The following is a 27,376-nucleotide window of genomic DNA, read 5'->3' on the forward strand; positions in this document are numbered from 1 at the left end:
GTTTTGGGACATGGAAGGCTGTGGCCAAATTTGAAAATTCACCAGAGGAGAGTTATACTGCACTTTTTGATGTCAGAGAATATGGTAAGAAGAAGAATCATTTCTGTTCAACAAATCCATTTTCTGATTCCCTTCCATTTTTATCTCCAAAACCTTTTCCTGTCATTTGTAAAAGAGGGAACGGCTGCTATGATCTTTCCTGGAAAGTTATGAGAGCCAATTTGGTCCAGTGGTTAAAGTAGCAGCCTAGAAATCAGGAGACTGTTCTACTACCGTCTTAGCCATGAAAGCCAGCTGGGTGACCTTGGTCAGTTGTTCTCTCTCAGCCCAATCCACCTCACAGGGTTGCGGTTATGGAGAAAATTGGAGGAGGAAAGTGTGTCAGATATGTTCACCGCCTTGAGTTATTTCTAAATATAATAAAGGTAGGATGCAAATAAATAAATAAATAAAATAGCAGAGGGAAGGAGTATTAGATATGTTCACTGCTTTGAGTTGCTTATAAAAATAATAAAGGTGGGATATAAATAAATAATAAATAAAATATATTAAATAAAACCTGTCAGTGCTAGACTTCTACCCTTTCACGTTTCTTTTTCTGTAGTGTTGCCGAGTTTTGAAGTCCGTCTGCAACCATCAGAAAAGTTTCTTTACATTGATGACAATACAAATTTCCACGTGTCTATTACTGCAAGGTGTGTGCATAGTTACAACTATGAGTAGCTAAAGAAAGTTATTTTGGCACTGGGTAACATCTGCATGAAAGTGGATTTTCTTTGGGTAATAATAGTCAGAAAAATATGATTTGGTGACTAGTTCTGATCTCAGTACAATTATTTGAAATTTGTTTAAGGAATACAATATTTATAATATTGAAAAATAGACCCTAGACTTTACTTAGGTTTATTAGTCTGATTGCTTATGATACCAAACCCAACTATCGCTTATAGCTTTAACACTGCATCTTTTTAGTGTCAAGGGTAAGCTGGTAGCCCATCATAGCAGTGTTCAAAGGGAGAGTAATCAAACCCATTTTTCAGGGAAATTATAATCTGAAAAACAATGCTCCCAATCCCACTCTCCCATTGTTTATGAAATTACAAATATGTATTTTTCAGCAGACAGTTATTTTAATGATTTATTTTAATTGTATTAAGGTGTCAGGACCTTAAGGCTTTAAATTGTGGTGTGTTTTGTATTCCATACTTTTTATTTTTGCAAGCCACTTTTGAGTGTTGGAATGAAGAGAAAGATGACATATACATTTAGAAATCAGGAAATACAATAGGCAGATGAGTGAAGAACTGATCTTTTCAGCAGGGGACTGGAGGCTAAAACATATAAAGAACGGTTGCTGGAATTGGGTATGTCTAGTTTAAGGAAGAGAAGGATGAGGGGTGATGTAAGAACTTGCCTCAATCCTTCTTCCCAAGAAAGCAGAACTCCTGGAACAGCTTCATTCAAAAAGGATCTTTTATTAGGACAAGTTCACAGCAGGAATAGAAGGCAGGATCTGAGTGTTTCTGGCGCGAATCAATAGGTTAAAAGAGTAAATGGTAAACCGTATCCCATAGTCCATCCAGTCAGTTCAAATGGCCCAATCCCCATGTGTAAATCCACTATGGTAATGGGGTTGATAAGGCTGTTAGGTCTTCGCACCTCTTCTTTCACGGCTAGAGATAAGGCAGATGGCCGGAGGCAAATTCCATTACCCCAGGCAGGCATTAAGGGAAATAGATCAAAGAGCAAGCAGATAGAGGAAGGCATTGTAGCGCTCATAGTTCCCCCCTCCCCCTGAGGGTATGGCAGAACCCACAAGAAGAAAGAAATCACCCCCCTCCCAACAACTGGGTTCTGACAGGTGACATGATAGCAGTGTTCCAATATTTCAAGGGTTGTCAGGACAAGAAGCAATGGATGGAAATTAATCAAAGAGAGAAGCAACCTAGAATTAAGGAGAAATTTCCTGACAGTTAGAACAATTAGTGGAACAACCTGCCTACAGAAGTTGTGAATGCTCCAACACTAGAAGTTTTTAAGAAGAGTCTGGACAACCATTTGTCTGAAATGGTATAGGGTTTCCTGCCTAAGCAGGGCGTTGGGCTAGAAGATCTCCAAGGTCCCTTCCAACTCTTCTCTTCTCTTCTCTTCTCTTCTCTTCTCTTCTCTTCTCTTCTCTTCTCTTCTCTTCTCTTCTCTTCTCTTCTCTTCTCTTCTCTTCTCTTCTCTTCTCTTCTCTGCCTTCCCCCCTCAAATTCTGTTTTCCCCTGCTCACCTTTAGCATCAGAAATGACAAAGGCTTGGATCAGTAGAGCTGAGAGGAAATAAGGAGCTGTGAGAAATAGGTTAATGCCCTCACTGATGTTACCCCTCTTGTGTCAAAGAAGATCAGCAGGAAAAGCAAACATATATAATTGGGCCTTTATTTTCATTATGCAATTACAGATACTTGTATGGAAAGAAAGTGGAAGGTGTGGCCTTTGTCCTCTTTGGAGTGAAAATAGATGGCAGTAAAAAGAGTATTCCAGAGTCTCTCAGAAGAATTCCGGTAAACTGTTAAAGTGGTGTTTGCATATAGGAGTGTGCCTGTGGGCTTGTGTGTCAGATTTACTATGTAGAACAAACCATGAAATCAATTCCAGAAGAAGGCTAAAACTACTTTGGCTATATTAACAGAATCTTGCTAGTCTGGTTGTGCTATAATTCCGTCTCCTTCCAATAATTCGGTGAATAAGGCAGCGTCTGCTTGAGTCTCTTCTGAATGTTATCAGGATGTTCTGGACTTGAAACATATTTTACCCCTTTCTGCTTTTGGCCACAGAGCTCGCATGTCTCCTCCAAGGTCACCTTGCTTACTCTACATTGTGGCAGACCACTTGGTTTCCTTCCTTATTTTTACTTGTTTTTTCATTTATTTTCAGATTATGGATGGAGATGGGGAAGCAACATTAGAAAGACATACACTAAGTCGCCGATTTCAAAGTCTCAATGACCTTGTTGGGCATACTCTGTATGTCTCTGTAACGGTGATAACAGAGTCAGGTGAGCAGGGAGAAGAGAAGGGTAAATTGCTTCTTTGAGCATTGACATACCACACTTTCAAAGATTAGCAGATTTCAATTTTAAGTATCAGGGACTGCAAGTAACTAAAGAAAATTAAACAAACCACCACCAGAATACTGTACATAAATGACATTTTAAATTCTCTGGGAAAAAAATCATCTTTTGGGGGCATAAGTGGAAAAGTTGTGGTGCTAATAATTCGCATCACTTTCCCCAAATTTCAATAATGAGCCTTGGTGGAGCAGTGGGCTAATGCCTCCTTAAGTAACACCAGCTGTCTGTAATTAGTGCAGGTTTGAGTCCCACCAGGCTCAAGGTTGACTCAGCCTTCCATCCTTCCGAGGTAGGTAAAATGAGGACCCAGATTGTTGGGGGCAATAAGCTGACTTTGTAAAAATGCCGCTTGGAGGGGGCCAAAAGCCCTAATAAGCAGGCATATACATAGAATGAAGGCTATTGCTAAGCACATTGATTTGTGCTTCTTAGATTATAAACTGCCCTGAGTCTTCGGAGAAGGGCGGGATATAAATAGGATAAAAAAATAATACATTCCAAAAAGTGTTTTTGTCAATTTTCTTCAAGCATATTGGATTGCATCTAGGTTTTTTTGTATAAATGTTATGAAGCATTTTAAGGGAAACAGTCAGTGGTGGGATTCAGCCAGTTCGCACCACTTCGGCACAACCGATAGCTAATTTTTTGTTGCCCAGGCCCAGAATGGACTTCCAGAAGCAGCATCCACACAGAGAACTGGTTGTCCACATATTTGAATCCCACCACTGGAAACAGTATTGTGTTTCCCCAAAAATAAGACTGAGTCTCATGTTAATTTTTGATCCAAAAGACCCATTAGGGCTTATTTTTCCAGTTAGGGCTTATATTTGGGGAAATACAGTATGGCTGACAATCTTAATTGGGGCTTATTTTGGGGGTGGGGCTTATATTACAAGTGTCCTGAAGTATCATGCTATTGTTTTCTGGTTGGGTCTTATTTTTGGGGAAACAAGATATATCTAGTTGCAAAGCCACAGATAAAACAATATATTAATAAATCCCCCACATCTTCTGAAGTTTTAATATGCTAACTTTCCATGTATAAATGATCATTTGCCATGTTATTTTCTTGAACATCTTAAGACTATTTACAATCAGCACATAATATGATGCAACAATGTTTTGTAGAAAAAGGGACAGGAAGAGAGAAGACGTAGAGAGAGAACTTGCAAACTGAATGTACTGTTTTTAATTAGGTTTTGAATTAATAGTGCTTCAAAATCTTTGCAGGATTTTTCTCTTGCATTTCTCAGTTTGATTTCCTATTTTAAGTTGCATTCCTTCATTTTGTTTTGCAGGCAGTGATATGGTAGTGACTGAGCAAAGTGGCATTCATATTGTGACATCTCCCTATCAGATCTACCTCACAAAAACCCCCAAATACTTCAAGCCAGGAATGCCATATGAACTGATGGTAATAGAAATTGTCAAAGAACCACATTAGCAATATCTTCCTCCACCTTACTGGGCTTCTGAAGAGCTGTCCAGACTTGGTTGTTCAAGATGCATGTGGAGGCTTAAGTTGCCACTATAGAGGATTGATTGATTGATTGGTATTGGTACACTGGATGATTTGCTGTAATGTATCTGCATAGAATTTACAGGAATTTAGTGACAAAAAGCTTTAGTAAATCAAGTTGTGAACTGTCTGAAGTCTCTGTGAGTGAGGTGGGCAGCCATATAAATCTTTTCAATAAATAAATAATAAATAAACAAGCAAACAAATTGATTTAAATTCGGAGGAAGCTGCCATGTTCCATGCTGAATCACCCCTTCTGGATTGTTTTAGGTGTATGTTACCAACCCCGATGGCTCACCAGCTGCGAATGTACCCGTGGTATCAGAGTCCATTCATTCTGAGGGAACCACTTTGAGCGATGGGACTGCTAAGCTCATCCTGAACACACCCCTGAACAGTCAAAGTCTATCCATCACTGTAAGTCATTCTGACATTCTGTTAAGTTCCACTCAGTGCACTGATGAGAGGGGACGTCATAAGGAGGTGGATTCCCAGGAGGGAGGGGTGCATTCCAGAGGAGTAAGAGGCAACTCAGTCTGGATGCTTTGTGTGAGAGAAAGAGGGTGAAGACAACATCTCCCTAATAGTTCTCACAGTATATTGTAAATACAGATCATAGACTCACCATCACAGGCTGGTGTGAAATTGTGCAGCACTCAATGAAGCAACATGAAGATAGGTTTATCAGTTGCCCATTACGAAGAAAGCGAAGGATATACAGTGTCAGTAACATAAGCTCAGCCACTTTGCACATGCACAGTCAGACTCGGAGAGCAGAGACAGAACATACACTTGTTACCCAGCCGACATATTCATATATTTCATAAATTTTAAATATTAAAGTTTTTTCCTGGGAGCGCCAAGTGGAATTCCGTACAATGGCACCTTGGATGCCAGCAGGACTCTGCTGTTACTCAAGAGGGAACAAGTGATGAAATGTCTTTGCTATGATGCAAACTCTGTTTTTATGCACTTTTGCAGGAGAGCACACACAGGTATGAAAGACAAAGCAAGAAAGTATACGCTGTGAAGCCTCTATGCACATTGTGTGACTGGAGAGTCATCTTGGCTAGGAATGGACATGAATACATTATGTATGCCTGTTAGTGTAAAGGAGATAATTGTATCTAGGTTGATATCTGTATATTTAGGACTATTGCTGTCGGGTTGAGTGTAATATAATGACAACTTTTCTTCATCTTCTTTTCTTTTTACAAGGATCACTAGATAATGTAAAAGTCAATTGATCGTGGTATATTGTGTGATCTGGTGATATCTATAAAGAGAAAGAAAGGTGGGGGAATAAATGGCCTTAGGCAGCTCCTAATGCACTGGGTAAAGTTTGTTTTTTAAGGGTAGTCAAATAGACAACAGATCCCATGGATAAATACCACTGAAAAGAAAGTCATTTTCTCCCTTTTCTCAGTATTTCTCAGTATTAAGAAGTGGTGATACTCTTTCACAGGAACAATGGTTTTTGCAAGTCCCTGATTTGGTTTGGCATTTGCTTTTTCCGTAGCTCACCATCCTATCTAACCCTCAGGCTGCAACTCACTTTGCAATTTTGTTTTATTCAATAGCTACGCCCTCTCTCCACATCCCATTACAATATAGCAATTGTTACACTCATAGTGACAGGAGCTCTTTTTTCCCCTAAAGATGCAGCTCATATAACAGGATCTCAGATTTTTTTTTATGAAAACAGGATGCTAGCCAGTTCCTTTTTAGCCATTATTGTATTCTTTCAAGAGCCTTCATGTGGATGTCATTAAGTGCCAGCCTTAAAAGGAGTTGTAGTTGCTTCCTGATTAGGTTAATGCTCCATATTTACCCTGCTTAGGTTAAAACCAACCATAGAAAACTCCCAAGAGAACGCCAGGCAACAAAGTCCATGACAGCCACAGCCTACCAAACTCAGGGAGGATCTGCAAACTATCTTCATATAGCCATTACATCTACAGAGATTAAGCCTGGAGATAACTTACCTGTCAGTTTCAATGTGAGGGGCAATCCAGATTCGGTGAACCAGATCCAATATTTCACATACCTCGTAAGTATTACAGACCTGGAAAAAATCCAGAAGTTGCTTTTATTTTTTATTGTAGCCTTGAAGCCTTGGTGGAGCAGTGGGCTAATGCCTCCTTAAGTAACACCAGCTGCCTGCAATTAGTGCAGGTTCGAGTCCCACCAGGCTCAAGGTTGACTCAGCCTTCCATCCTTCCGAGGTAGGTAAAATGAGGACCCAGATTGTTGGGGGCAATTAAGCTGACTTTGTAATAATGCCGCTTGGGGGGTGTATGAAAGCCCTAATAAGCAGGCATATACATAGAATGAAGGCTACTGCTAAGCTTGTAAGCCGCCCTGAGTCTTCGGAGAAGGGCGGGATATAAATGGAATTAAAATAAAAATTAAAAAAACCTATCATTTCTAACCTTTCCATTAATCAGTATTTGTTCACTCTCAGATCTTGACCAAAGGGAAGATCTTCAAGGCTGGCAGGCAACCCAGGGGAGCTGGGCAGAATCTGGTGACCATGACTCTGCGTATCACTCCAGACCTCATCCCTTCCTTCCGTTTTGTGGCTTACTACCAAGTGGGGAACAGTGAAATTGTGGCAGACTCTGTCTGGGTGGATGTGAAGGATACCTGCATGGGAACGGTAAGTCAGTCTTCCCAGTGGCTCTCTTAGCAATGATACAAACCCCCTTATTAGAGCTGCATCAGAAGTGCATAAACTTATTTTAAAGCATTTTAATAGTATTTTCCCCAAAACATTTCTTTCAGTTTGGACAGAGAAAGCCAACTATTTTTCCTTGAACTGGCAATTTTTATGTCTGTTAAAGTACTGAACTATTCTTTGTTTTGTTTAAATAGTTGATTGTGAAAGGAGCATCTTCCAGAGATGATCGGATACAAAAGCCAGGAGCTGCCATGAAAATCAAATTGGAAGGGGATCCAGGTGCTCGGGTCGGTCTTGTGGCTGTGGACAAAGCAGTATATGTTCTCAATGATAAATACAAGATTAGCCAAACTAAGGTAAGGCCAGAAATTCCTTGACTTACAAGAATTCACCTTTCAAGACTTTTCCAAATTACAATACTGAAGAGGAACATTTTTTTCTATGATGTGCACTAGATATGGGACACAATAGAGAAGAGTGACTTTGGCTGTACAGCTGGCAGCGGCCAGAATAATCTGGGTGTGTTTGAAGATGCTGGACTGGCCCTGATAACCAGCACTAGTCTCAACACCAAACAGAGATCAGGTATTTTGGGGATGGATGCTAACATCTGGGAGATGGCAGAGGTTTTCTTTTAGAAGCCAAGAGAAGAGCATTTGGCATCATGTGGGAATCAAAACACAAGGGCCAAAGCAAATAATCAAGTTACTTGGTTGAGATGGGCAGTTTAGAAATTAAACAAACAAACAAATAAGCAAGCAAGCAAAATGTATTGTTATCAGTGTGCACTGGAGGAACTTTCTCCAGAAAAGAGTAGGAGGAACTCCAGCAGACAAAAGGATTCACTCCTATTTATACATTTCAGAAAGGAAGAGAAAATGGTAAGAGTCATACATATGCAGAAGTAATAGATGATGTATGCATAAATATTCATAATTACCAAACCCCATATTATTTCTACATTCAAGAAAGAATGATTGTCTTAATAAAAGAAACAGATCAGTTTGGTTGCCATAGAAACCTTGGTCAGGCTCACTGAGAACCAGGCACTTCAAGGTTGTCTTTTTCACATGCCAATTAGCACACGTTCCTTTTATGTTTCTCTTTTGCTAAAATGTCCCACTCCTCTAAGGATTCTTTTTTCCTCGCACCTGAAAAGTATGTTTCAGCATCTCAAGGGCAGAATATTGGCCTTTGGGTTCTTGAACTGCATGCAACGGTTCCAGCGTCTTCCACCAAGTGATTACTCAAATAGTAGGACAAATTCCAGATCGCTGTTTCTAACGGTGGTTCTAGAAGAGAGAGTTATAGTGCAGGCATCCTACTTTATTCCTACAGTTTTAGGAGGGGTCCACTCTCATCTTCCGCTGGTATTTTCCTGCTTTTTCCCATCATTTGTGGTGTTTCAAGGGGCAAAAAAGAGTCCAGTAAAACATGAAACAGCTGGAGATGCTCTTTGACTTCTTCCACTGTGAGCCTTTCAGCTCAGGCCCAATGAAGAGCTGAGCTATGCCTTCCACCTTACTGCAGCTTCCCAGCACTAAAGTGAACTTTCCGTGAGCTGCTTTGGGTCTATTAGATATAGATGATAGATCCAAATAACACAATAATCTGTAATTAAGGCTTCAGATTGCATTTCCAGCCTGTTTTAAATGGGAGGAAGTCCCACAGAAGGCAGCAGAACTCCCTGACTCCCTTACTGTAAGCCCATTTGTAAAGCTAATCGCCACAGGAATTAGCGCTGAACGTTATCTTCTTACTTTAAAGAATAATTGTTCCTACCTCTTCTCCCCTGCCTGGTTCAGATGCAAAGTGTCCTCAGCCTGCAAATCGGAGGCGTCGCCGCTCTGTTGTGCTGCTTGACAGCAAGGCAAGCAAAGGTATGTGACCAATAATGAAGTTTCTGGTAACAGAATAAAACTGCAGTCCATTTGCATTTATTGAATCAATTGGGAAATGGATAAAGGAATGGAGGAAGACTACCCCTCTTTCTCTTCTTTCTCAAGAAAAATGGTAGAAAGTTAACAACCTCTATTAAATAGGATCATTCTTACCTTATCGATAACTTTGAGTGCTTGAATTCTGAGTGCAGTGGGTGGGTGGGGGGTACTTAAACGGACCACTATTTTAATGTAGAATATAATTGGTTCCAGCCAAAAAGCTACGTTTTACACATAAAAGTTTTAAGCGTTGCTTTTTGAGGGTTCTTGGATGGCAGCACTGATCAAGAATTGTTCTTGGTGAGGAGGAAGTGAGCAATGGCCAGTGAACTACAAGCAGCCCCCAAAGCAGGAACATCTGTGGGGATGCCTGTGTACCAACATGGCAGTTCCAAATGGACAATCCATGCTCTGCCCCTTTTATTTGTATGGGGCTGCAGTCATTCCCTCCCTAAAGACATCCATGCCCCAAAGCCTTAAAACACAGAACATGGATTAATAAATGCAATTAAAAGGACCACATTTAAAATAGAGAAAAAATATATTGAAAATTCTGCATCCCCTGCTCTGGTGATGGAATTAATTATTTGCATTATATTAAAAATTGACAAAACAAACATTTGGCTGTACCTAGAGGATCAGTGAACCACCTGTGAATTTAGTGGCCAAAGAAATTTCTTCAGTTCATAGAAGCCTTGTGGTAATCACTGAAAACCTCCAAAAATTCTTTGTCTATTATTCTACCTGTTATGCAAGGAGGGGAATTTTGTTGAAAACATTTCTTTAAAATAATTGTATTTTTAATTTTAATTACATTGAAATACAAACCAAGTGAAATGAATTGGATTTCACCTTGGTTACCAGGTAGTTTTTAGGAGCATGTCCCCACCCCCACTCCCTGCATGCCATTCAAAGTCCAATTAGCTCACAGGGTATAACAAGATGGTGGGTTTGTTGTCACTGCGAGTTGTGAGGGGGGCACGGAGGGAGGCTCACCAATCTCACTGTACACATGTTGTACTTTGATAATAAATGTTCATTCAAGGTGAGCCCTGAGCCTGGAAGACATTGCCCAGGGTCAGTACAAAACAACCAGGACCATGAGAAGCTGGCCATGCCACTCAGCTAGAAATTTAATTTCCTCAAGCACACACTAATCCCTTCCCTTTCTCAACTGACCTAACAAGGAGCATACTCAGGAATTGTCAGGATTCTTGGAAAACTGAAAGGATTTGGACTCCATATGCAAGGTTGCAGGGTGCCTTGGTGGAAAGAAGAGGGAAAATTAAAGAAAAGGGTCTTTATGTGATTTAAAGCGCACATTTTCTTCAGGAGCTGATGATGGCCTACTCAAGCTGCCTGTTAGCATATGGCGCCTAGAATGCTCCATTTGGGGGTTAGAGATACACTGCAACATTTGACTGATTTTCAAAAACAGAGCATAAGTTTGAATGTTCTGGCAAAACTACAGTCTTAAGCAATCTTATGAAAATGACAATCCCTACTAACTAAAGTAGTGAAAAGTCAAAGAATGTTCAACTGTTCCTAGCAGCTGTCTGAGACAAGATAAACAACTAACTTCTTTTTTAAAAAGTATTTTATTAGTTTTCTATCATTACAATTTATTTGTGCTTAATAAGCAATGTGTTGTCTGGATTAATTTTACCTAGTCATAAAGATTATATGAATTAGCCATTGTCAGTTTGTAATTTCTTTCTCACAGATCTTGCCATTTCTCTAATTCTATGTAATGCCCAAAGTTTTTTGCCCATATAATCATTGTTTCTTTCACTTGTTCATCTTCCATTTTTAAGTTCAACAGAAAATTATAAAAATGTTTAATCATTTTTTCATCAGAAGTCAACAACACCTGATCAAACACTGTTTGATCTTTGTAAAAGCCTTATGCTTTAACATCTTTGTCATACCTCGATTCCATTTGCAATTGGGGCCACCATGATATGTCAATGCCTTGGTCTTCTAGCTCTTGTTTAGATTTTAATTTCCCATCTGTATTTAGAATATCCTTATATGTTAAAGTTTTTTCAAATTTAACTAAATTTGGATGTGTGAAAGGTTCCATCGTTGATAACCATTCTGGGATTTTCATGTAAATTTTAGGTTTTATCTTTTCCCATACAGATAACAATGCATTTCCTATGTAGTGATTTTGGAAATATGTATGAATTTTATTATTTTGATACCATAAGAATGCATGCCACCCAAGTTATAAGTCATGTCCTTCTAAATATAATAACCTTTTATTTCTGAGGTTTATCTATTCTTTTAGCCATGTTATAGCACATACTTAGTAGTATAAGATCCAATCTGTCCACATCCTTTATTTTCATTAGTTTCTTGTAGCATTTTCAATTTGATTCTGGCTTTTTTTCCTTGCCAAATAAATTTGAAGATGGGTCTATTCAAATTGTCAAAAAATTTTTTCCTATTTTTATTGTTTGAAATAAAAAAGAGGTTTTGGTAGAATATGTATTTTCACAGACGCTACTCTTCCTAGCACTGATAATTGTAGATTTTTCAGTTTTTGATTTAATAATTTTATATAATTATCTTCTTTTATTGTTGCACATCTTGCTGTTAGGTGTATTCCTAGACATTTCACTTTCTTGTTGTTGTTGTTAGTTGCGAAGTCGTGTCCGACCCATCGCGACCCTATGGACAATGTTCCTCCAGGCTTTCCTGTCCTCTACCATCTTCTGGAGTCCATTTAAGCTCACGCCTACTGCTTCAGTGACTCCATCCAGCCACCTCATTCTCTGTCGTCCCCTTCTTCTATTGCCCTCAATCTTTCCCAGCATGAGGCTCTTCTCCAGTGAGTCCTTCCTCCTCATTAGGTGGCCAAAGTATTTGAGTTTTAGCTTCAGGATCTGGCCTTCTAAAGAGCAGTCAGGGTTGATCTCCTCTAGGACTGACCGGTTTGATCGCCTTGCAGTCCAAGGGACTCGCAGGAGTCTTCTCCAGCACCAGAGTTCAAAGGCCTCAATTCTTTTGCGCTCAGCCTTTCTTATGGTCCAACTTTCACTGCCATACATTGCAACTGGGAAGACCATAGCCTTGACTATACGCACTTTTGTTGACAGGGTGATGTCTCTGCTTTTTAGTGTGCTGTCTAGATTTGCCATGGCTTTCCTCCCCAGGAGCAAGCGTCTTTTAATTTCTTGACTACAGTCCCCATCTGCAGTGATCTTGGAGCCCAGGAAAATAAAATCTGTCACTACCTCCATTTCTTCCCCATCTATTTGCCAGGAATTGAGAGGGCCGGATGCCATGATCTTGGTTTTCTTAATGTTTAGTTTCAACCCAAGTTTTGCACTCTCCTTCTTCACTCGCAACAAGAGACTCTTCAGTTCCTCTTCACTTTCTGCCATTAGAGTGGTATCATCTGCATATCTTAGGTTGTTGATATTTCTTCCAGCAATCTTAATTCCAACTTTTGATTCATCTAGCCCTGCCTTTCTCATGATGTGCTCTGCATATAAGTTAAATAGGCAAGGCGACAGTATACAGCCTTGCCGGACTCCTTTCCCAATTTGGAACCAATCAGTGGTTCCATGTCCAGTTCTCACTGTTGCTTCTTGACCCGCATATAGGTTTCTCAAGAGACAAATAAGATGGTCTGGTACTCCCATCTCTTTAAGAACTTGCCACAGTTTGTTATGATCCACACAATCAAAGGCTTTAGCATAGTCAATGAAGCAGAAGTAGATGTTTTTCTGGAACTCCCTAGCTTTCTCCATGATCCAGCGTATGTTGGCAATTTGATCTCTAGTTCCTCTGCCTCTTCGAAATCCTGCCTGTACTTCTGGTAGTTCTCGATCCACATACTGCTGAAGTCTAGCTTGTAGGATTTTAAGCATGACTTTACTAGCATGAGAAATGAGTGCAATGGTGCGATAGTTTGAACATTCTTTGGCACTGCCTTTCTTTGGAATTGGAATGTAAACTGATCTTTTCCAATCCTGTGGCCACTGTTGAGTTTTCCAAATTTGCTGGCAAATTGAGTGTAGCACTTTTACTGCATCGTCTTTTAAGATTTTGAATAGCTCAGCTGGAATACTGTCACCTCCACTAGCTTTGTTGTTGCTCAGCTTTTCTAAGGCCCACTTCACATTCTAGGATGTCTGGCTCGAGGTCAGTGACCACCTCATTGTGATTATCAGGGACGTTAAGCTCATTCTTGTATAGTTCTTCTGTGTAATTTTGCCATCTCTTCTTAATCTCTTCTGCCTCTGTTAGATCCCTGCCATTTTGGTCCTTTATCATGCCCATTTTTGCATTGAACGTTCCCTTCATCTCTCCAATTTTCTTGAAAAGATCTCTGGTCCTCCCTATTCTATTGTTTTCTTCTATTTCTTTGCACTGTTCATTTAAGAAGGCATTCTTATCTCTTCTAGCTATTCTCTGGAATTCTGCATTCAATTGGGCGTATCTTTCTTTTTCTCCCTTGCCTTTTGCTTCCCTCCTTTCCTCAGCTATTTGCAAAGCTTCCTCAGACAGCCATTTTGCTTTCTTGCATTTCTTTTTCTTTGGGATGGTTTTGGTTGCTACCTCTTGTACAATGTTGCGAACCTCTGTCCATAGTTCTTCAGGCACCCTGTCTATCAGATCTAATTCCTTAAATCTATTTGTCACCTCTACTGTATATTCAACGGGGATATGATTTAATTCATATCTGACTGGCCTGGTGCTTTTCCTTACTTTCTTCAGTTTAAGCCTAAACTTTGCAACAAGAAGCTCATGGTCTGAGCCACAGTCAGCTCCTGGTCTTGTTTTTACTGACTGTATAGAGCTTCTCCATCTTTGGCTGCAGAGCATATAGTCAATCTGATTTCTGTGTTGACCGTCTGGTGATGTCCATGTGTAGAGCCGTCTCTTGGGTTGTTGGAAAAGAGTGTTTGCTATGACCATCGTATTCTCTTGACAAAATTCTATCAGCCTGTGCCCTGCTTCATTTTGTACTCCAAGGCCAAACTTGCCTGTTATTCCGGTTATCTTTTGGCTTCCTACTTTAGCATTCCAATCCCCCATGATGATAAGGACATCATTTTTTGGTGTTAGTTCTATAAGGTGCTGTAGGGCTTCATAGAACCGGTCAATTTCATCCTCTTCAGCACCGGTGGTTGGGGCATAGACTTGGACTACTGTGATATTGAATGGTTTGCCTTGGATTCGAACTGAGATCATTCTGTCATTTTGAGGATTGTATCCCAGTATTGCTTTTCCTACTCTTTTATTGACTATGAAGGCTACTCCATTTCTTCTGAGGGATTCTTGCCCGCAGTAGTATACCTGATGGTCATCTGAATTAAATTCACCCATTCCTGTCCATTTTAGTTCGCTGATACCTAAGATGTCGATGTTCAGTCTTGTCATCTTTTGTTTGACCACGTCCAGCTTGCCTTGATTCATGGATCTTACATTCCAGGTTCCTATGGAGAAAAAATCTTTACAGCATCGGACTTTCCTTTCACCACCAGACATATCCACAGCTGAGCGTCCTTTCGGCTTTGGCCCAGTCGCTTCATTCTTTCTGGCGCTACTAGTACTAGCCCTCTGCTCTTCCCCAGTAGCATATTGGACGCCTTCCGACCTGAGGGGCTCATCTTCCAGCGTCATATCGTTTTGCCTTTTGGTACTGTCCATAGGGTTTTCATGGCAAAGATACTGGAGTGGGTTGCCATTTCCTTCTCCAGTGGATCACGTTTTGTCAGAACTCTCTGCTATGACCTGTCCGTCTTGGGTGGCCCTGCACGGCATAGCTCATAGCTTCATTGAATTACACAAGCCCCTTCGCCACGACAAGGCAGTAATCCATGAAGGGGTTTCACTTTCTTAACTATTTGTAAATCTATTTTTTCTGACAATTGTGTTTTTTGCTTATCTGTCACACATCCAAATTTTTAACTATAACTAGTTTTTTCTCTGTTTATTTTCAGTCCTGCTATTTCTCCAGATTCTCCTATCTTTTTCAGTAGTTTGCATATGGTATTCAACAGTTCTTCTAGAATAAATACTAAGTCATCTGCAAATGCTTGTAGTTTGTAACTTTCGTCCTTTATCTTCGTTCCTTTAATTTCTGGATCTTGTCTAATGTTTCTGTTGAGAACTTCTAACATTAGTATGAATAGCAATGGGGATAGTGGGCATCCGTGTCTTGTGCCTTTTTTATATTGAAGTTCTCCGTATAATGTAGGGACGTGGTGGCTCAGTGGGTTAGGACGCTGAGCTTGTCGATCAGAAGGTTGGCAGTTTGGCGGGTCGAATCCCGAGTGCCACGTAACAGAGTGAGCGCCTGTTACTCATCCCAGCTTCTGCCAACCTAGCAGTTTGAAAGCACGTAAAAATGCAAGTACCGTAGTTTCCGGCATATAAGACTACTTTTTAACCCATGAAAATCTTCTCAAAAGTCAGGGGTCGTCTTATACGCCGGGTGCTGAAACTTTAGGGACAGGGCTGGCTGGAAAACCTGGAGCGGATCTCCCATTTAGTCTGCGCAGGGAAAGTGGGACCAATTGGAGAAGAAGCTGCAGTCTGTGATTTTTTAAAGGCTGGGGTCTGGGCGTCTTTCCTTCTAAAGTTGAAGAGCAGCTGTAGTATATCCCAACTTGAAAGGCAGGTGGGGAAGGCAGCAGCCAGAGCAGCGGCTTAGCTCTAAGGACACATTTGACTCAGGAACTGGGCGGGCTGGCTGGAAAACCTGGAGCGGATCTCCCATTTGGTCTTTTTTTTTAAAATCCCATTTATATCCTGCCCTTCTCCGAAGACTCAGGGTGGCTTACAATTTAAAGCACAAATCAATGTGCTTAGCAATAGCCTTCATTCTGTGTATATGCCTGTTTATTAGGGCTTTCACCCCCCCCCCCCAAGCAGCAGTATTACAAAGTCAGCTTATTGCCCCCAACAGTCTGGGTCCTCATTTTACCTACCTTGGAAGGATGGAAAGCTGAGTTAACCTTGAGCCTGGTGGGATGCGAACCTGCACTAATTGCAGGCAGCTGGTTTTACGTAAGGCTCTGTGCAGGGAAAGCTTTAGAGTAAATTAGGAAAAGTGAAAAAGTGAATTAGGAAAATAGGGAACAGTTGCTGGAATTGGGTATGTGTAGTTTAACGAAGAAAAGGGTGAGGGGTGACAGGATAGCAGTGACCCAATATCTCAGGGGCTGCCACAAAGCAGAGGGAGCCAAGCTATTCTCCAAAGCACCTCCAAGGTCCCCTCCAACTACTTCTTCTTCTTCTTCTTCTTCTTCTTCTTCTTCTTCTTCTTCTTCTTCTTCTTCTTCTTCTTCTTCTTATTATTATTATTATTATTATTATTATTATTATTATTATTATTATTATTATTATTATTATTATTATTATTATTATTATTATTATTATTATTATTATAGTTTAATCCACTTGCACTGTTTTATGTTTACATGTTTGATGACAAACAGCCTTATGTTTATAAGTGACAGTTTTCCTACTAAGCACCTGCATGTCATTAGCATTTGAATTAAAATTACCATATTAAAATCAAATCTGATGTTTTTTAATTTTTATTTGGTGTGCGTTGGAAGAGGGGTAGTCTTATATGGCGAGTATAGCCGAAACCCTATAATTTAACAGGAAATGTAGGGGGTCGTCTTATATGCCCAGTCGTCTTATACGCCGGAAAATACGGTAGAAAAATAGGGACCACTACGGTGGGAAGGTAACAGCGTTCCGTGAGCCTTTGGTGTCTAGTCATGCCGGCCACATGACCACGGAGACATCCTTGGACAAGTGCTGGCTCTTCGGCTTTGAAACGGAGATGAGCACCGGCCCCTAGAGTCGGAAACGACTAGCACGCATGTGCAGGGGAACCTTTACCTTTACCTTTACTCTCCGTATAGTCTCCATTAACAATTACTTTTGCTGTTTGTTTATCAACTAACTTATTTGAATAGTTTATTTAGATATTCATTTTCTCTTGTTTCTCTTTATGCATATAACTATGAGAAATAGGATTGTCTAATGTTTCACAAATTTTGCATATTTTAGTGGCAGAGTTTCAGGACCAAGCCCTGCGTAAATGCTGTGAAGACGGCATGCATGAGAACCCCATGGGGTACACTTGCGAAAAGCGTGAAAAATACATCCAGGAGGGAGATGCTTGTAAGGCTGCCTTCCTTGAATGCTGTCACTACATCAAAGGGATCCGTGATGAAAACAAACGAGAGGACGAGTTGCTTCTGGCAAGAAGTAAGTCGCTGGTTCTGGGTTTATTGAAAGAAAGGAACATTCAATCCACAATACCTAGAAAATGTAGCGCATAACAGCATCTCCAAAGCTTGGAAACCATTTGGAATATATTGTTATTAGTATGTATTTAGATGTCATTGTCAGTAATTTATAGCTCAGCTTTAGTGCCAAATGCAGCCCTGAAAATGCAGGAGGAACATTAGAGGTTGGGTGGAGTGAGGCCTCACTCACGGGAATCACATCACATCCAGCCTCCCAGTCCCTGGGCTCTCTCAGTCCCCATCTAGGTTAGGTCTATCTAGTGCAGAGACATTCTCTCATTAAATCACTGTTTTTAATTGAGCGGACCCAGGAATCTGCTGCTTCCTCTCATAGCAACCCACCACTTTTTAAAAAAACATTGCTGACCTTTAGGTTCAGCTAAAGCACCAGCAGGTTTGGGGAGGTCTCAGCAGTTGAAGAAAGCTGTTCGTGAAAAATGATTTGGAGGGCTTGTTGAGTGAAAGTGGTAGCTGTACAGATCTTTCTTTGATGGTAGTCTTCTTTGATGTTATTCTAGTTGGATCAGTGAAGTTAATTTTCTTAATTTTATTTTATGTATACATATTAATCTAACAGAGAGTATAAAATAAGAATGGGAGAAATAGGTGGCTATGGAAACAATTATTAATTCCTGTTATAAGGACCCACCTCAGCTAACCACCCAAGAAAGCAGAACTCTTGAAACAGGCATTGTCTCAAAAGGAAATTTATTAGGGGTTAATGACAGTAGGGAATTCAAGGCAAGATCTGGGGAAAATCCCGCTCAAACATATAGTTAAACCAGCAATATTCCTCCTCCCACCAGAGTCGTAATGTCCATTTGAAATTCAGCCAATCCACAGGTGGCATGATGTGCAAGTGACTGGCACAGTTGGCGTGTATTTCAAGGTCTTCTCCAGTTTAGTTTCTCTGTAATCATCTCCCTGATAAGGGAGACACATTCCTTTCTCAAATGGATAGAGGTGGCAGAGGAAAAGTAGAAAGCAAAAGTTATTCCAAGTGAAAACAAATATCCCACCTCCCTCCAGTAGAATGGCAGGCCCCGAAACAAAAGCGCAAGAATATATATGCAAGGTAGACAATAAGGTTTTGGGGAGCTGACATACAGCCCCCCTAGAAGAACAAGAAATCCACCCAAAAGACAAAAAGGGAAGTGGAACAAACAATACAGGCATATCAATTAGGTTTATCGGGATATTGAGAATGGAAGGGTCTTATAAGTTTAGGAGCTCTAACATGAGGCACTCGACTGTGTTGTACCCTTGCGACCCCTGACCCGGCGCAGATTCCGTTGGGCTCCATGGTTTTCTGTGGAGCTCCGGGAGATGAAGCGTCGGAGACGGGGTCTAGAGAGCTGTTGGAGATCCACCCGATCCGAATCTGACCAATTGCAGTTAAGAATCTTTATAAGATCTTATCTTGCGGCGATGAGGACAGCGAAGGCTAATTACTTCGCTGCCCTCATCGCGTCCGCAGATAATCGCCCGGCCGCCCTGTTCAGGGTGACTCGCTCCCTTCTTAACCAGGAGGTGAGGGAGGATCCCTTGCAGGGGCGGGCCGAGGAGTTTAGTCATCATCTGACGGACAAAATCGCTCAGATCCGGGCCGGGTTGGACTCTGACTGGACGGAGTCCGACGTGGAGGAATCGGACGGTCTTGAGCATGTTATCTGGACTGAGTTCGATCCTGTTTCCCCTGATGATGTTGACAGGATGATGAGGAGGCTGAGCTCCACCACCTGTTTGTTGGACCCGTGCCCCTCCTGGCTGGTTTATGTGGCTCGGGAGGAGACACGAGGCTGGTTCCAGGCAGTAATAACTGCTTCCTTGAAGGAGGGTGTCTTCCCCACCTCCCTGAAGGAGGCAGTGGTGAGACCCCTCCTCAAGAAGCCTACCCTGGACCCGGCTGTTTTAAATAACTATCGTCCGGTCTCCAACCTTCGCTTTCTGGCAAAGGTTGTTGAGAGTGTGGTGGCGCATCAGCTTCATCTGTTCCCGGATGAAGCTGATTATCTGGACCCGTACCAATCGGGTTTCAGGCCTGGGCACAGCATGGAGACGGCATTGGTCGTGCTGGTGAATGATCTCTGGTGGGCTTGGGACAGGGGTTGTTCCTCTGTCCTAGTCCTATTAGATCTCTCAGCGGCTTTCGATACCATCGACCATGGTATCCTACTGCGGCATCTCAGGGGGTTGGGAGTGGAAGGCACTGTTTTGCGGTGGTTCTCCGCCTATCTTCTGGGCCGCTCGCAGTCGGTGTTGACGGGAGGGCAGAGGTCCGCCCCGAGGCCTCTCGTTTGTGGAGTTCCTCAGGAGTCGGTTCTCTCGCCCCTCCTGTTCAACATCTATATGAAGCCACTGGGCGAGATCATTCGTGGTTTTGGGGTGGGGTATCATTGCTGATGATACCCAACTTTTTTTCTCCACCCCGAACCAACCCAGTGATGCCCTCGCCGTGATGGCCCGTTGCCTGGAAGCGGTCCGGGTCTGGATGGGGAGAAACAGGCTTCATCTCAATCCTGCCAAGACTGAGTGGCTGTGCATCCCGGCATCTTGGGTCAACCAGACTATTCCATCTCTAACGATGGGGGGTGAGGTGTTACCCCCCGTTGATAGGGCTCGCAACCTGGGTGTCCTCCTGGATTCACGGCTCAATTTTGAAGATCATATAGGAGCCGTGACCAGGGGGGCTTTTGCCCAGGTTCACCTGGTGCTCCAGTTGCGACCCTATCTGGACCGAGATGCTCTACGCACAGTCACTCATGCACTCGTGACCTCCCGTTTAGACTACTGCAACGCTCTCTACATGGGGCTGCCCTTGAGGACCACGTGGAGGCTTCAACTGGTGCAGAATGCGGCTGCGCGAGTCGTGATGGGGGTCCCCCCGATACTCCCATGTAACACCTCTACTCCGCGAGCTGCATTGGCTTCCGGTTGCCCTTCGGGTGAGATTCAAGGTGCTGGTGATGACCTATAAAGCCCTAAATGGCGAGGGTCTGGGATATCTGAGGGAACACCTGCTGCCAGCATCAAGCTCCCTTCATCCAGCACGCTCCCACAGGGAGGGTCTTCTTAGGGTGCCGCCAGTTAAAGATTGCCGGCGGGTAACACCCAGGGATAGGGCCTTCTCAGTGGGCGCGCCTGCCCTTTGGAACCAGCTGCCCGTGGAGCTTAGGACTGCCCCCGACCTCCGTTCATTCCGCCGGGACCTGAAGACCTGGCTCTTCGAGCTCTCTGGCCCAGGCTGAGAATTTTTAATTTTTAATTTTAACTGGGGTTTTTATTTTCTCTCAGGGTTTCATTTAATCTTTTTTAATTGTTTTAACTTTTGTTTGGATTTTCTTTTAAATACCCTGTAAACCGCCCTGAGTCCTTCGGGAAAGGGCGGTATATAAATCTAAATAAATAAATAAATAAATAAATAAATAAATAAATAAATAAATAAATAAATAAATAAATAAATAAATGTTTCTGTTACAGCCACTCATTCTGGGCAGAAGGAAGATTCTTCCAAGCTACTAAGTATTGTGTCACCCCATGGTATATTCGAGAGTCCAACATGTCCTTAATCTCAAAGTGTTGTTCACCTTCATCCATGATAGTTGTGGGTGCCTGAGGTGCAGGAGGTCTAAGATTAGAAGTGATCTCCGGTTTGAGCAAACTGCAGTGGAAAACAGGGTGGATTTTCTGTAAGTTCTTTGGCAAGCCAAATTCAACCGTCACAGGATTGATGATGCATTTGATAGGGAAAGGTTCTACAAATTTAGGGCCTAACTTATTAGAAGGTTGTAAAGACTGAAAATACTACATGGAGAGGTAGTATTTCCAACTTTAGATGTTTTTTGCTCCACCTCCGTTTATCGGGTTGAATCTTATAGGCTTCTCTGGCTTCATCCAGAGCTTTCCTGACTACTGGCCAGGTATTTTGTAACTGTTTAATCACTCTTGCAAGGTAGGGATTTCTGGCTCCTTGGTAGGGAGTTCATGCATGGCCACAAATGTTTGACCATTAGCTACTTGAAACGGAGTGAAACCTGTACTGGAGTACACAGCATTATTATAAGCCAGGTAACAGGTCAGACCGATTGTCCTGCTGATAATTAATGTAACATCTCAGGTATTGTTCTAGAACTGAGTTCAGTGTCTCTGTCCCCCATTCATTTGAGGATGATGTGAAGATGATAACTCTTGAGTAGAACCCATCAAGTCCAGAAAAGCTTTCCAGAACTTAGAGGTGAATTGAGCCCCTTTGCTGAAATAATATGTTGTGAGGCCCCATGAAAGTGATATATGCTTTGCACAAAGAATTTAGCTAAAGTTTTTGCAGTTGGGATCTTGGGGCATGGAATGAAATGAACTTGTCTAGAGAACAAATCTGTTACAACTCAAATTACAGTGTTTCCAGCATTCTCAGGCAATTCCACAATAAAATCCATAGACATCTCTCTCCAGGGCACTGACAGACTGGCTACCGGTTGAAGCAGTTCTGCAGATTTCCCTTGCCGCTGTTTAGCCGCTGGACATGTGGGGCAGCTGGCGACGTAGCTTTCTATATCCTTTTTCAATGCAGGCCACCAAAATTGCCTTTTAATGAGATGTAAGGTCTTTACAAATCCAAAATGTCCAGCAGTTTTTGAGTCATGTCCTGCTTGTATTGTTTTAAGCCTTAAAGGTGCTGGGATATAAAGTTTTTCTCCAATCCATGCTAATCTATCTTTTAATACACACAGGTTATTGTGATTTAGAAACCACTTATCGGACTGTAATGCAGTTTTAAAATCCTGCAACAAAGTCTTTCCGATGGGAGCCACAGGTTTTGACTAGGGTCTGGTAGTTACAGGGGCTGCTAATTGATGAGGATGTAAAAATGGTTTAGTCACCTCTGCTTTTTTACTGTTATATTTTGGTAACCTGGATAATGCGTCAGCTAAAAGATTCTTTGCCCCAGGGAGGTAATGAATAGTGAAATCAAAACCATGGAAATGTTCGGACCATCTTGCTTGTTTAGGGGAGAGCTTCCTGGGGGTTTTCATAGCTTCAAGATTCTTATGATCAGTCCATAGTTGAAACAGTATTTTACTCCCCTCTAGGAAATGCCTCCAAGTAAGGAGAGCCTATCGTACCACATATGCCTCCTTCTCCCAAGCTGCCCACCTCTGCTCAGTCTGATAATTTTCTAGAAGTGTAAGCACAAGGTTGTAATTGTCCTTCCTTATTTCTCTGTAGTAAAACTGTTCCCACAGCCACATCACTAGTATCCGTTTGAATTATAAATGGCTGTTCTGGGTCCAGATGTCTCAAAACCAGTTCCATAGAAAAAAGTCTCTTAAGTTTCTCAAAGGCTGCTTGACACTCTCCTGTCCATTTTAACAGTTGACTGGGCTTTGGCTTATCCCCCCCCCCCTCTGGTTTTAACAAGTTTGTGATTTGGAGTGCAATCTGTGCAAAAGATGGGATGAATTATCTGTAAATGTTCGCAAATCCTAGGAAACCATTTTACATAATATTTTGGATTTGGCTTAGTATTTTGGGTTTTGTAAAGACAATTTATAGTTTACTGCAATATGTGAATCTAGTTAACTGTGGGTTATTTAATAAAGTATTGTTAAAAAAACAATATCTTATTCCATCATGCATCCTGTTTTCCAGGTGATTTTGAAGATGAATTCTTTGGAGAAGATAACATCATCTCGAGAACTGATTTTCCTGAGAGTTGGCTGTGGCTAACGGAGCAACTGGATGCAGCACCCAACAATCAAGGGTACTGGAGTTCAGCTATTTATATTAGCCCACTTTTCAGTTGAAAGGAAAATCTAATGATTGCAAAATTTATACAGGAATGGGGATGGTGTCTCTTCCAAGAGGAAAGTCATCAGATAAAGTCCTGAGTAAAGTTTATTTTTCACCTCCTTTAGAAGAGAAAAGCTTTTGCTCGTTTCTATGGTGGCAACTTGGCAGTCTGTTCTTTATTATGGTTAACAACAAGAATTCCATTTTTTAAAAAGGTAGACACTAAAACTTACAGCATAAAAAGTGCAACACTAATTAATCAATATGATTTATTACAGTGAGTTTTACAAACAATGATAAAATTTTAGCACATTGTCCATAAAATAAATCTGAATTACCCAGAAATTTACTTAATAAGGGAATTTAAGACATGAAAATGTGCTTTTATAAAATCAGCAATACATCAATACATGGATTGCATTTTCAACTATCTCTTTGGCACTAGGACAGACTCTTAAAAAATAAGGGATTTCCCCAAACTTTCCTTCAGGAGTAGATTGTGCAAATGTGAAAATGTGCTAAGGTTTAGGCTGTTTTAAATTTAAATATGAATATTTAGTTTTAATATCTTGCTAGTTTAAAAAAGCAAAACTGGCTGCTTTAAAAAACCATCTTTAGGGAGGGTTGACAAATGTAATTGCCTTTCTGCATTCATAATACATTGTTGAAGGCTTGATACATCCTGTTTATACTCATATCATCCTGTGAAAAGCCATGAATTCTGATACATTAATCTTAGCCAAGTTGATCCAGAGTTATCAGCCAGGATCAAAGGACCTAGGTCCTCTGGGGGAAAAAACCAGTAGTTTCAACCAAATAGAGATATGCATTGGCATATGCTGTTTTCCACACCTCACAACACTTCATGATGAAGGACACCATTAGCAACAATAACGCATCTTTCCCCTTGGAGTCTCCTACATGGAAGACAGTAGAAGGACCAGGAAATGGTAGTTGCAGAGAAAGCTTTTCAGCTTTTGCCACTTGGACTAGACTGGTTTGTTCTGCATCGTTTCCCATCCCAGGGCATCTTTGGAAGCTATTAGTAGAATCTTGAAGATAAAGAAAATGTGACGGTCACCTTGAATTTGATTTCAAAGTTATGAATAGGTAGTTGGGGATTATTTATCCAGCAGCAATCAAATTGTATTATCATATCTATTTTCAATATTACTGTAGATTGCTTTCAATGAGTATTTTATTTTTAACCCCCCCTGTTGTAAACTTAGAATTTAATGGGAGAAGTAGCTGACAACAACTTCCATTTGGAACTCCTTTGTGTTTCCCACTGATTCTCAGCTCTTTTGGGAAGGAAGGAGGCTGTATGATTGGTAGGTCTAGGATTTGTCTATCTGATATTAGCTTCCAAATGCACACCATAATAGCTCTGCACAGGAATGATGCAATACAGCAGTTCTCATCTTTTCTTCACCACGGCCCCCTTTAAATACCTTTTGTGGCCATGGACCATGGCCACAGACCCCCCCAAGACATAACTCAAGATTTAAATCATAACATTTCTTCAAGCTAGGGATCCACGGACCACAGGTTGAGAAGCACTGATATAACATATTTCATTTTCTCCCTAGGATTTCAAGCAAGACACTGTCTTTTTACCTGAGGGATTCCATCACAACCTGGGAGGTGCTGGCTGTGAGCATTACACCCACAAAAGGTAAAGAATTATGAACGATAGAGCTAAAATTGGTAGATATGAAAAGCACCTAAGAATTGAAGTAAAATTATCATTTTGGGGTGGGGGCTTTGTCATTGGCCTTCCTTGCAGGGATCTGTGTGGCTGAACCTTATGAAATAACAGTCATGAAGGATTTCTTCATTGATCTTCGACTGCCGTATTCAGTAGTGAAGAATGAGCAGGTGGAGATTCGAGCTATTCTGTACAACTACGCTGAAGATGATATTTATGTAAGTTTTGGGACTGTGACAAGAGTGGGGAGTTTAGAAATTAGGAAATGTTCATGACTTGTGTTGCTATCAATTCTTTGACAGCCAGAGTTTATGTATTTCCAACTCTAAGACACAGCATTTTCTGACCAATAAAAAAGTGCCAGTGATGGAGGCAATGGTTGTTTGCAAAGGCTGTTTGGATCAGAGTTGCTTAAACCTTTTGCTTTCAGGACCCCTTCCCCCTTTAGGAAATTATGGAGGCCCCCCCAAAGATCTTTTATTTGTATAAGCTATATTTCTCAATCTTTACGATACTAAAAATTAAAATGGATGCATTTTAATAATGTGTTTCCCCGAAAATAAGACCCACTGTGAAAATAAGCCCTATCCTTATTTTTTGGGGTGGGCCTAATATAAGTCCTACCCCAAAAATAAGCCTGGGGGCTCCTTGGCGTAGCACAGGTAAGTCCAAAGGTGGAGGCAGAGGAGGGGGGATGCAGGCAATCCAGACGTGTTGCCAATCACTCCATTTCCAAGCATGCCATAGCCGTGCAAACACTTTTTACCTGGATGGAGAAGTAAAGGAGACTGGAAGCTTCATCTGCTTACAAATGGGGTGTTTTGAAATGGAGCTAATCACTCCATTTCAAAGTGCCCCATTTGCAAGTAGACGAAGCTTCCAGTCTCCATCATTTCTCCATCCAGGCGGAAAATGCATCTGCCCTGGGAAGCTCTGCAAGCCGTTGCAGCCGCGGGCAAACAGATGGTGGGAGGGAGTGGGCCAGCCATAAAACAAGACATCCCTCCCGAAAATAAGACCTAATGGGGTTTTGTTCCAAAATAAAATATAAGACCCAGTCTTATTTTTGGGGAAACACAGGTATTTATTTACTGAATCATAAAAAAACATTAAACCCATCACATATTAACCAATAGAATATTTTTCTTGAAAAAATGGCATTTTAACAAATAAAAATAATACCAAGAAGAGTAACATTCTTTTAAATGTTTGCAAATACCTTTAATACCTGGCAAATAATTTTGATACTGTGGGCCCCTGTGACGGTTTTAGAAGATGACCCCCATGGCTCCTCAGATCACAGTTTAAAAAACACTGGTTTAGATCATCATCTCTGCTCCCTTTGTGTTTTCTATTGAGAAGTGCTCTTGTTAGGCTTAATATTTGGGTGGCCTTATTTGCATAAATACTCTGATGCATTGACTTTTCACACAGTCCTCTTTTCTACCAGTCCATGAAGAAGTGAACTGAAGAATAAATTGCATGATATGATGTATGTGTACCCCTCTTCTACATGTCATTCCATTTATTACAATGACTTGCTGATGCAGGAATAGACTCAGTGGGGAATGTGTTTGTGTCATCTATGGGAGAGCTGGATTTTAAATGATTCTCACGGCCAAAGCAGCCTCATGGCTCATCTGCTTTTCTCATCCTCACTAGGTGCGACTGGAACTGTTACACAACCCAGCCTTCTGCAGTGTTTCCACAGAAACACAACGATACCGACAGCAGGTCCCAATTAAAGCCCTGTCCTCCTGGGCAGTATCATTTGTCATAGTCCCATTACAGCAAGGATTGCATGATGTTGAGGTCAGAGCAAGTGTCCGGGGACAGTTGGCATCAGATGGTGTGAAGAAGAAGCTGAAAGTTGTAGTAAGTAACAAGTGGGATTACCTCATGGCTTCTGGAGAAAGAGAGGCTGTAACCAGAGGTTACATTAATTTTATTAATGAACGCACCCTCTAGCTTCATTGCAACAGAAAGGCATTTTGGTCTCAAAACTTTACACAAAATGGCATGTCTACCATGGTGGCTAAAATGGTCTAATTTGTTATCCATCTTGGACTGTCCTATTGTTCTGATTGTCCTTGAAAACTCCTAGAATCTTCCCCTAGCAAAATTTGGTTGGTTTGAAAATGGGGAAATGGGGCAGACCTCACTGCTTGGGGAGTTCTTTCATGCAAAGCAAATATATTCACTGTTGTAGCTAAGATTCTTTTGGTCCAGTCTTTCCTCCTCCCAATCCCTCCTCCAACTGCAATAAAAAAAATCTCTGCCACATGAAACAATTACCCTTTATACCTCAGTGGTGTGATTTGGTAGGTGGGCAGGTGG

General features: G+C 41.4%; 1 protein-coding gene across 1 annotated transcript in view; it reads left to right on the top strand.

The window, feature by feature from the left end:
- LOC308661931 (venom factor) overlaps nt 1-27,376 on the top strand; it is a 90,693-nt gene that overhangs the window by 19,257 nt on the left and 44,060 nt on the right. The window contains exons 6-21 of the mRNA XM_081317196.1: nt 2-84; nt 605-695; nt 2,446-2,548; nt 2,922-3,042; nt 4,416-4,531; nt 4,907-5,053; nt 6,477-6,686; nt 7,101-7,295; nt 7,511-7,672; nt 7,772-7,901; nt 9,122-9,196; nt 17,300-17,500; nt 23,191-23,302; nt 24,921-25,006; nt 25,118-25,257; nt 26,702-26,914. Coding sequence (XP_081173322.1) covers nt 2-84; nt 605-695; nt 2,446-2,548; nt 2,922-3,042; nt 4,416-4,531; nt 4,907-5,053; nt 6,477-6,686; nt 7,101-7,295; nt 7,511-7,672; nt 7,772-7,901; nt 9,122-9,196; nt 17,300-17,500; nt 23,191-23,302; nt 24,921-25,006; nt 25,118-25,257; nt 26,702-26,914 — 2,185 coding nt within the window. The remainder of the gene's footprint in view (nt 1; nt 85-604; nt 696-2,445; nt 2,549-2,921; nt 3,043-4,415; nt 4,532-4,906; nt 5,054-6,476; nt 6,687-7,100; nt 7,296-7,510; nt 7,673-7,771; nt 7,902-9,121; nt 9,197-17,299; nt 17,501-23,190; nt 23,303-24,920; nt 25,007-25,117; nt 25,258-26,701; nt 26,915-27,376) is intronic.

This window comes from Vipera berus, assembly GCF_964194415.1.
Source record: "Vipera berus genome assembly, chromosome: 2".
In the NCBI taxonomy this organism is placed as follows: Eukaryota; Metazoa; Chordata; class Lepidosauria; order Squamata; family Viperidae; genus Vipera; species Vipera berus.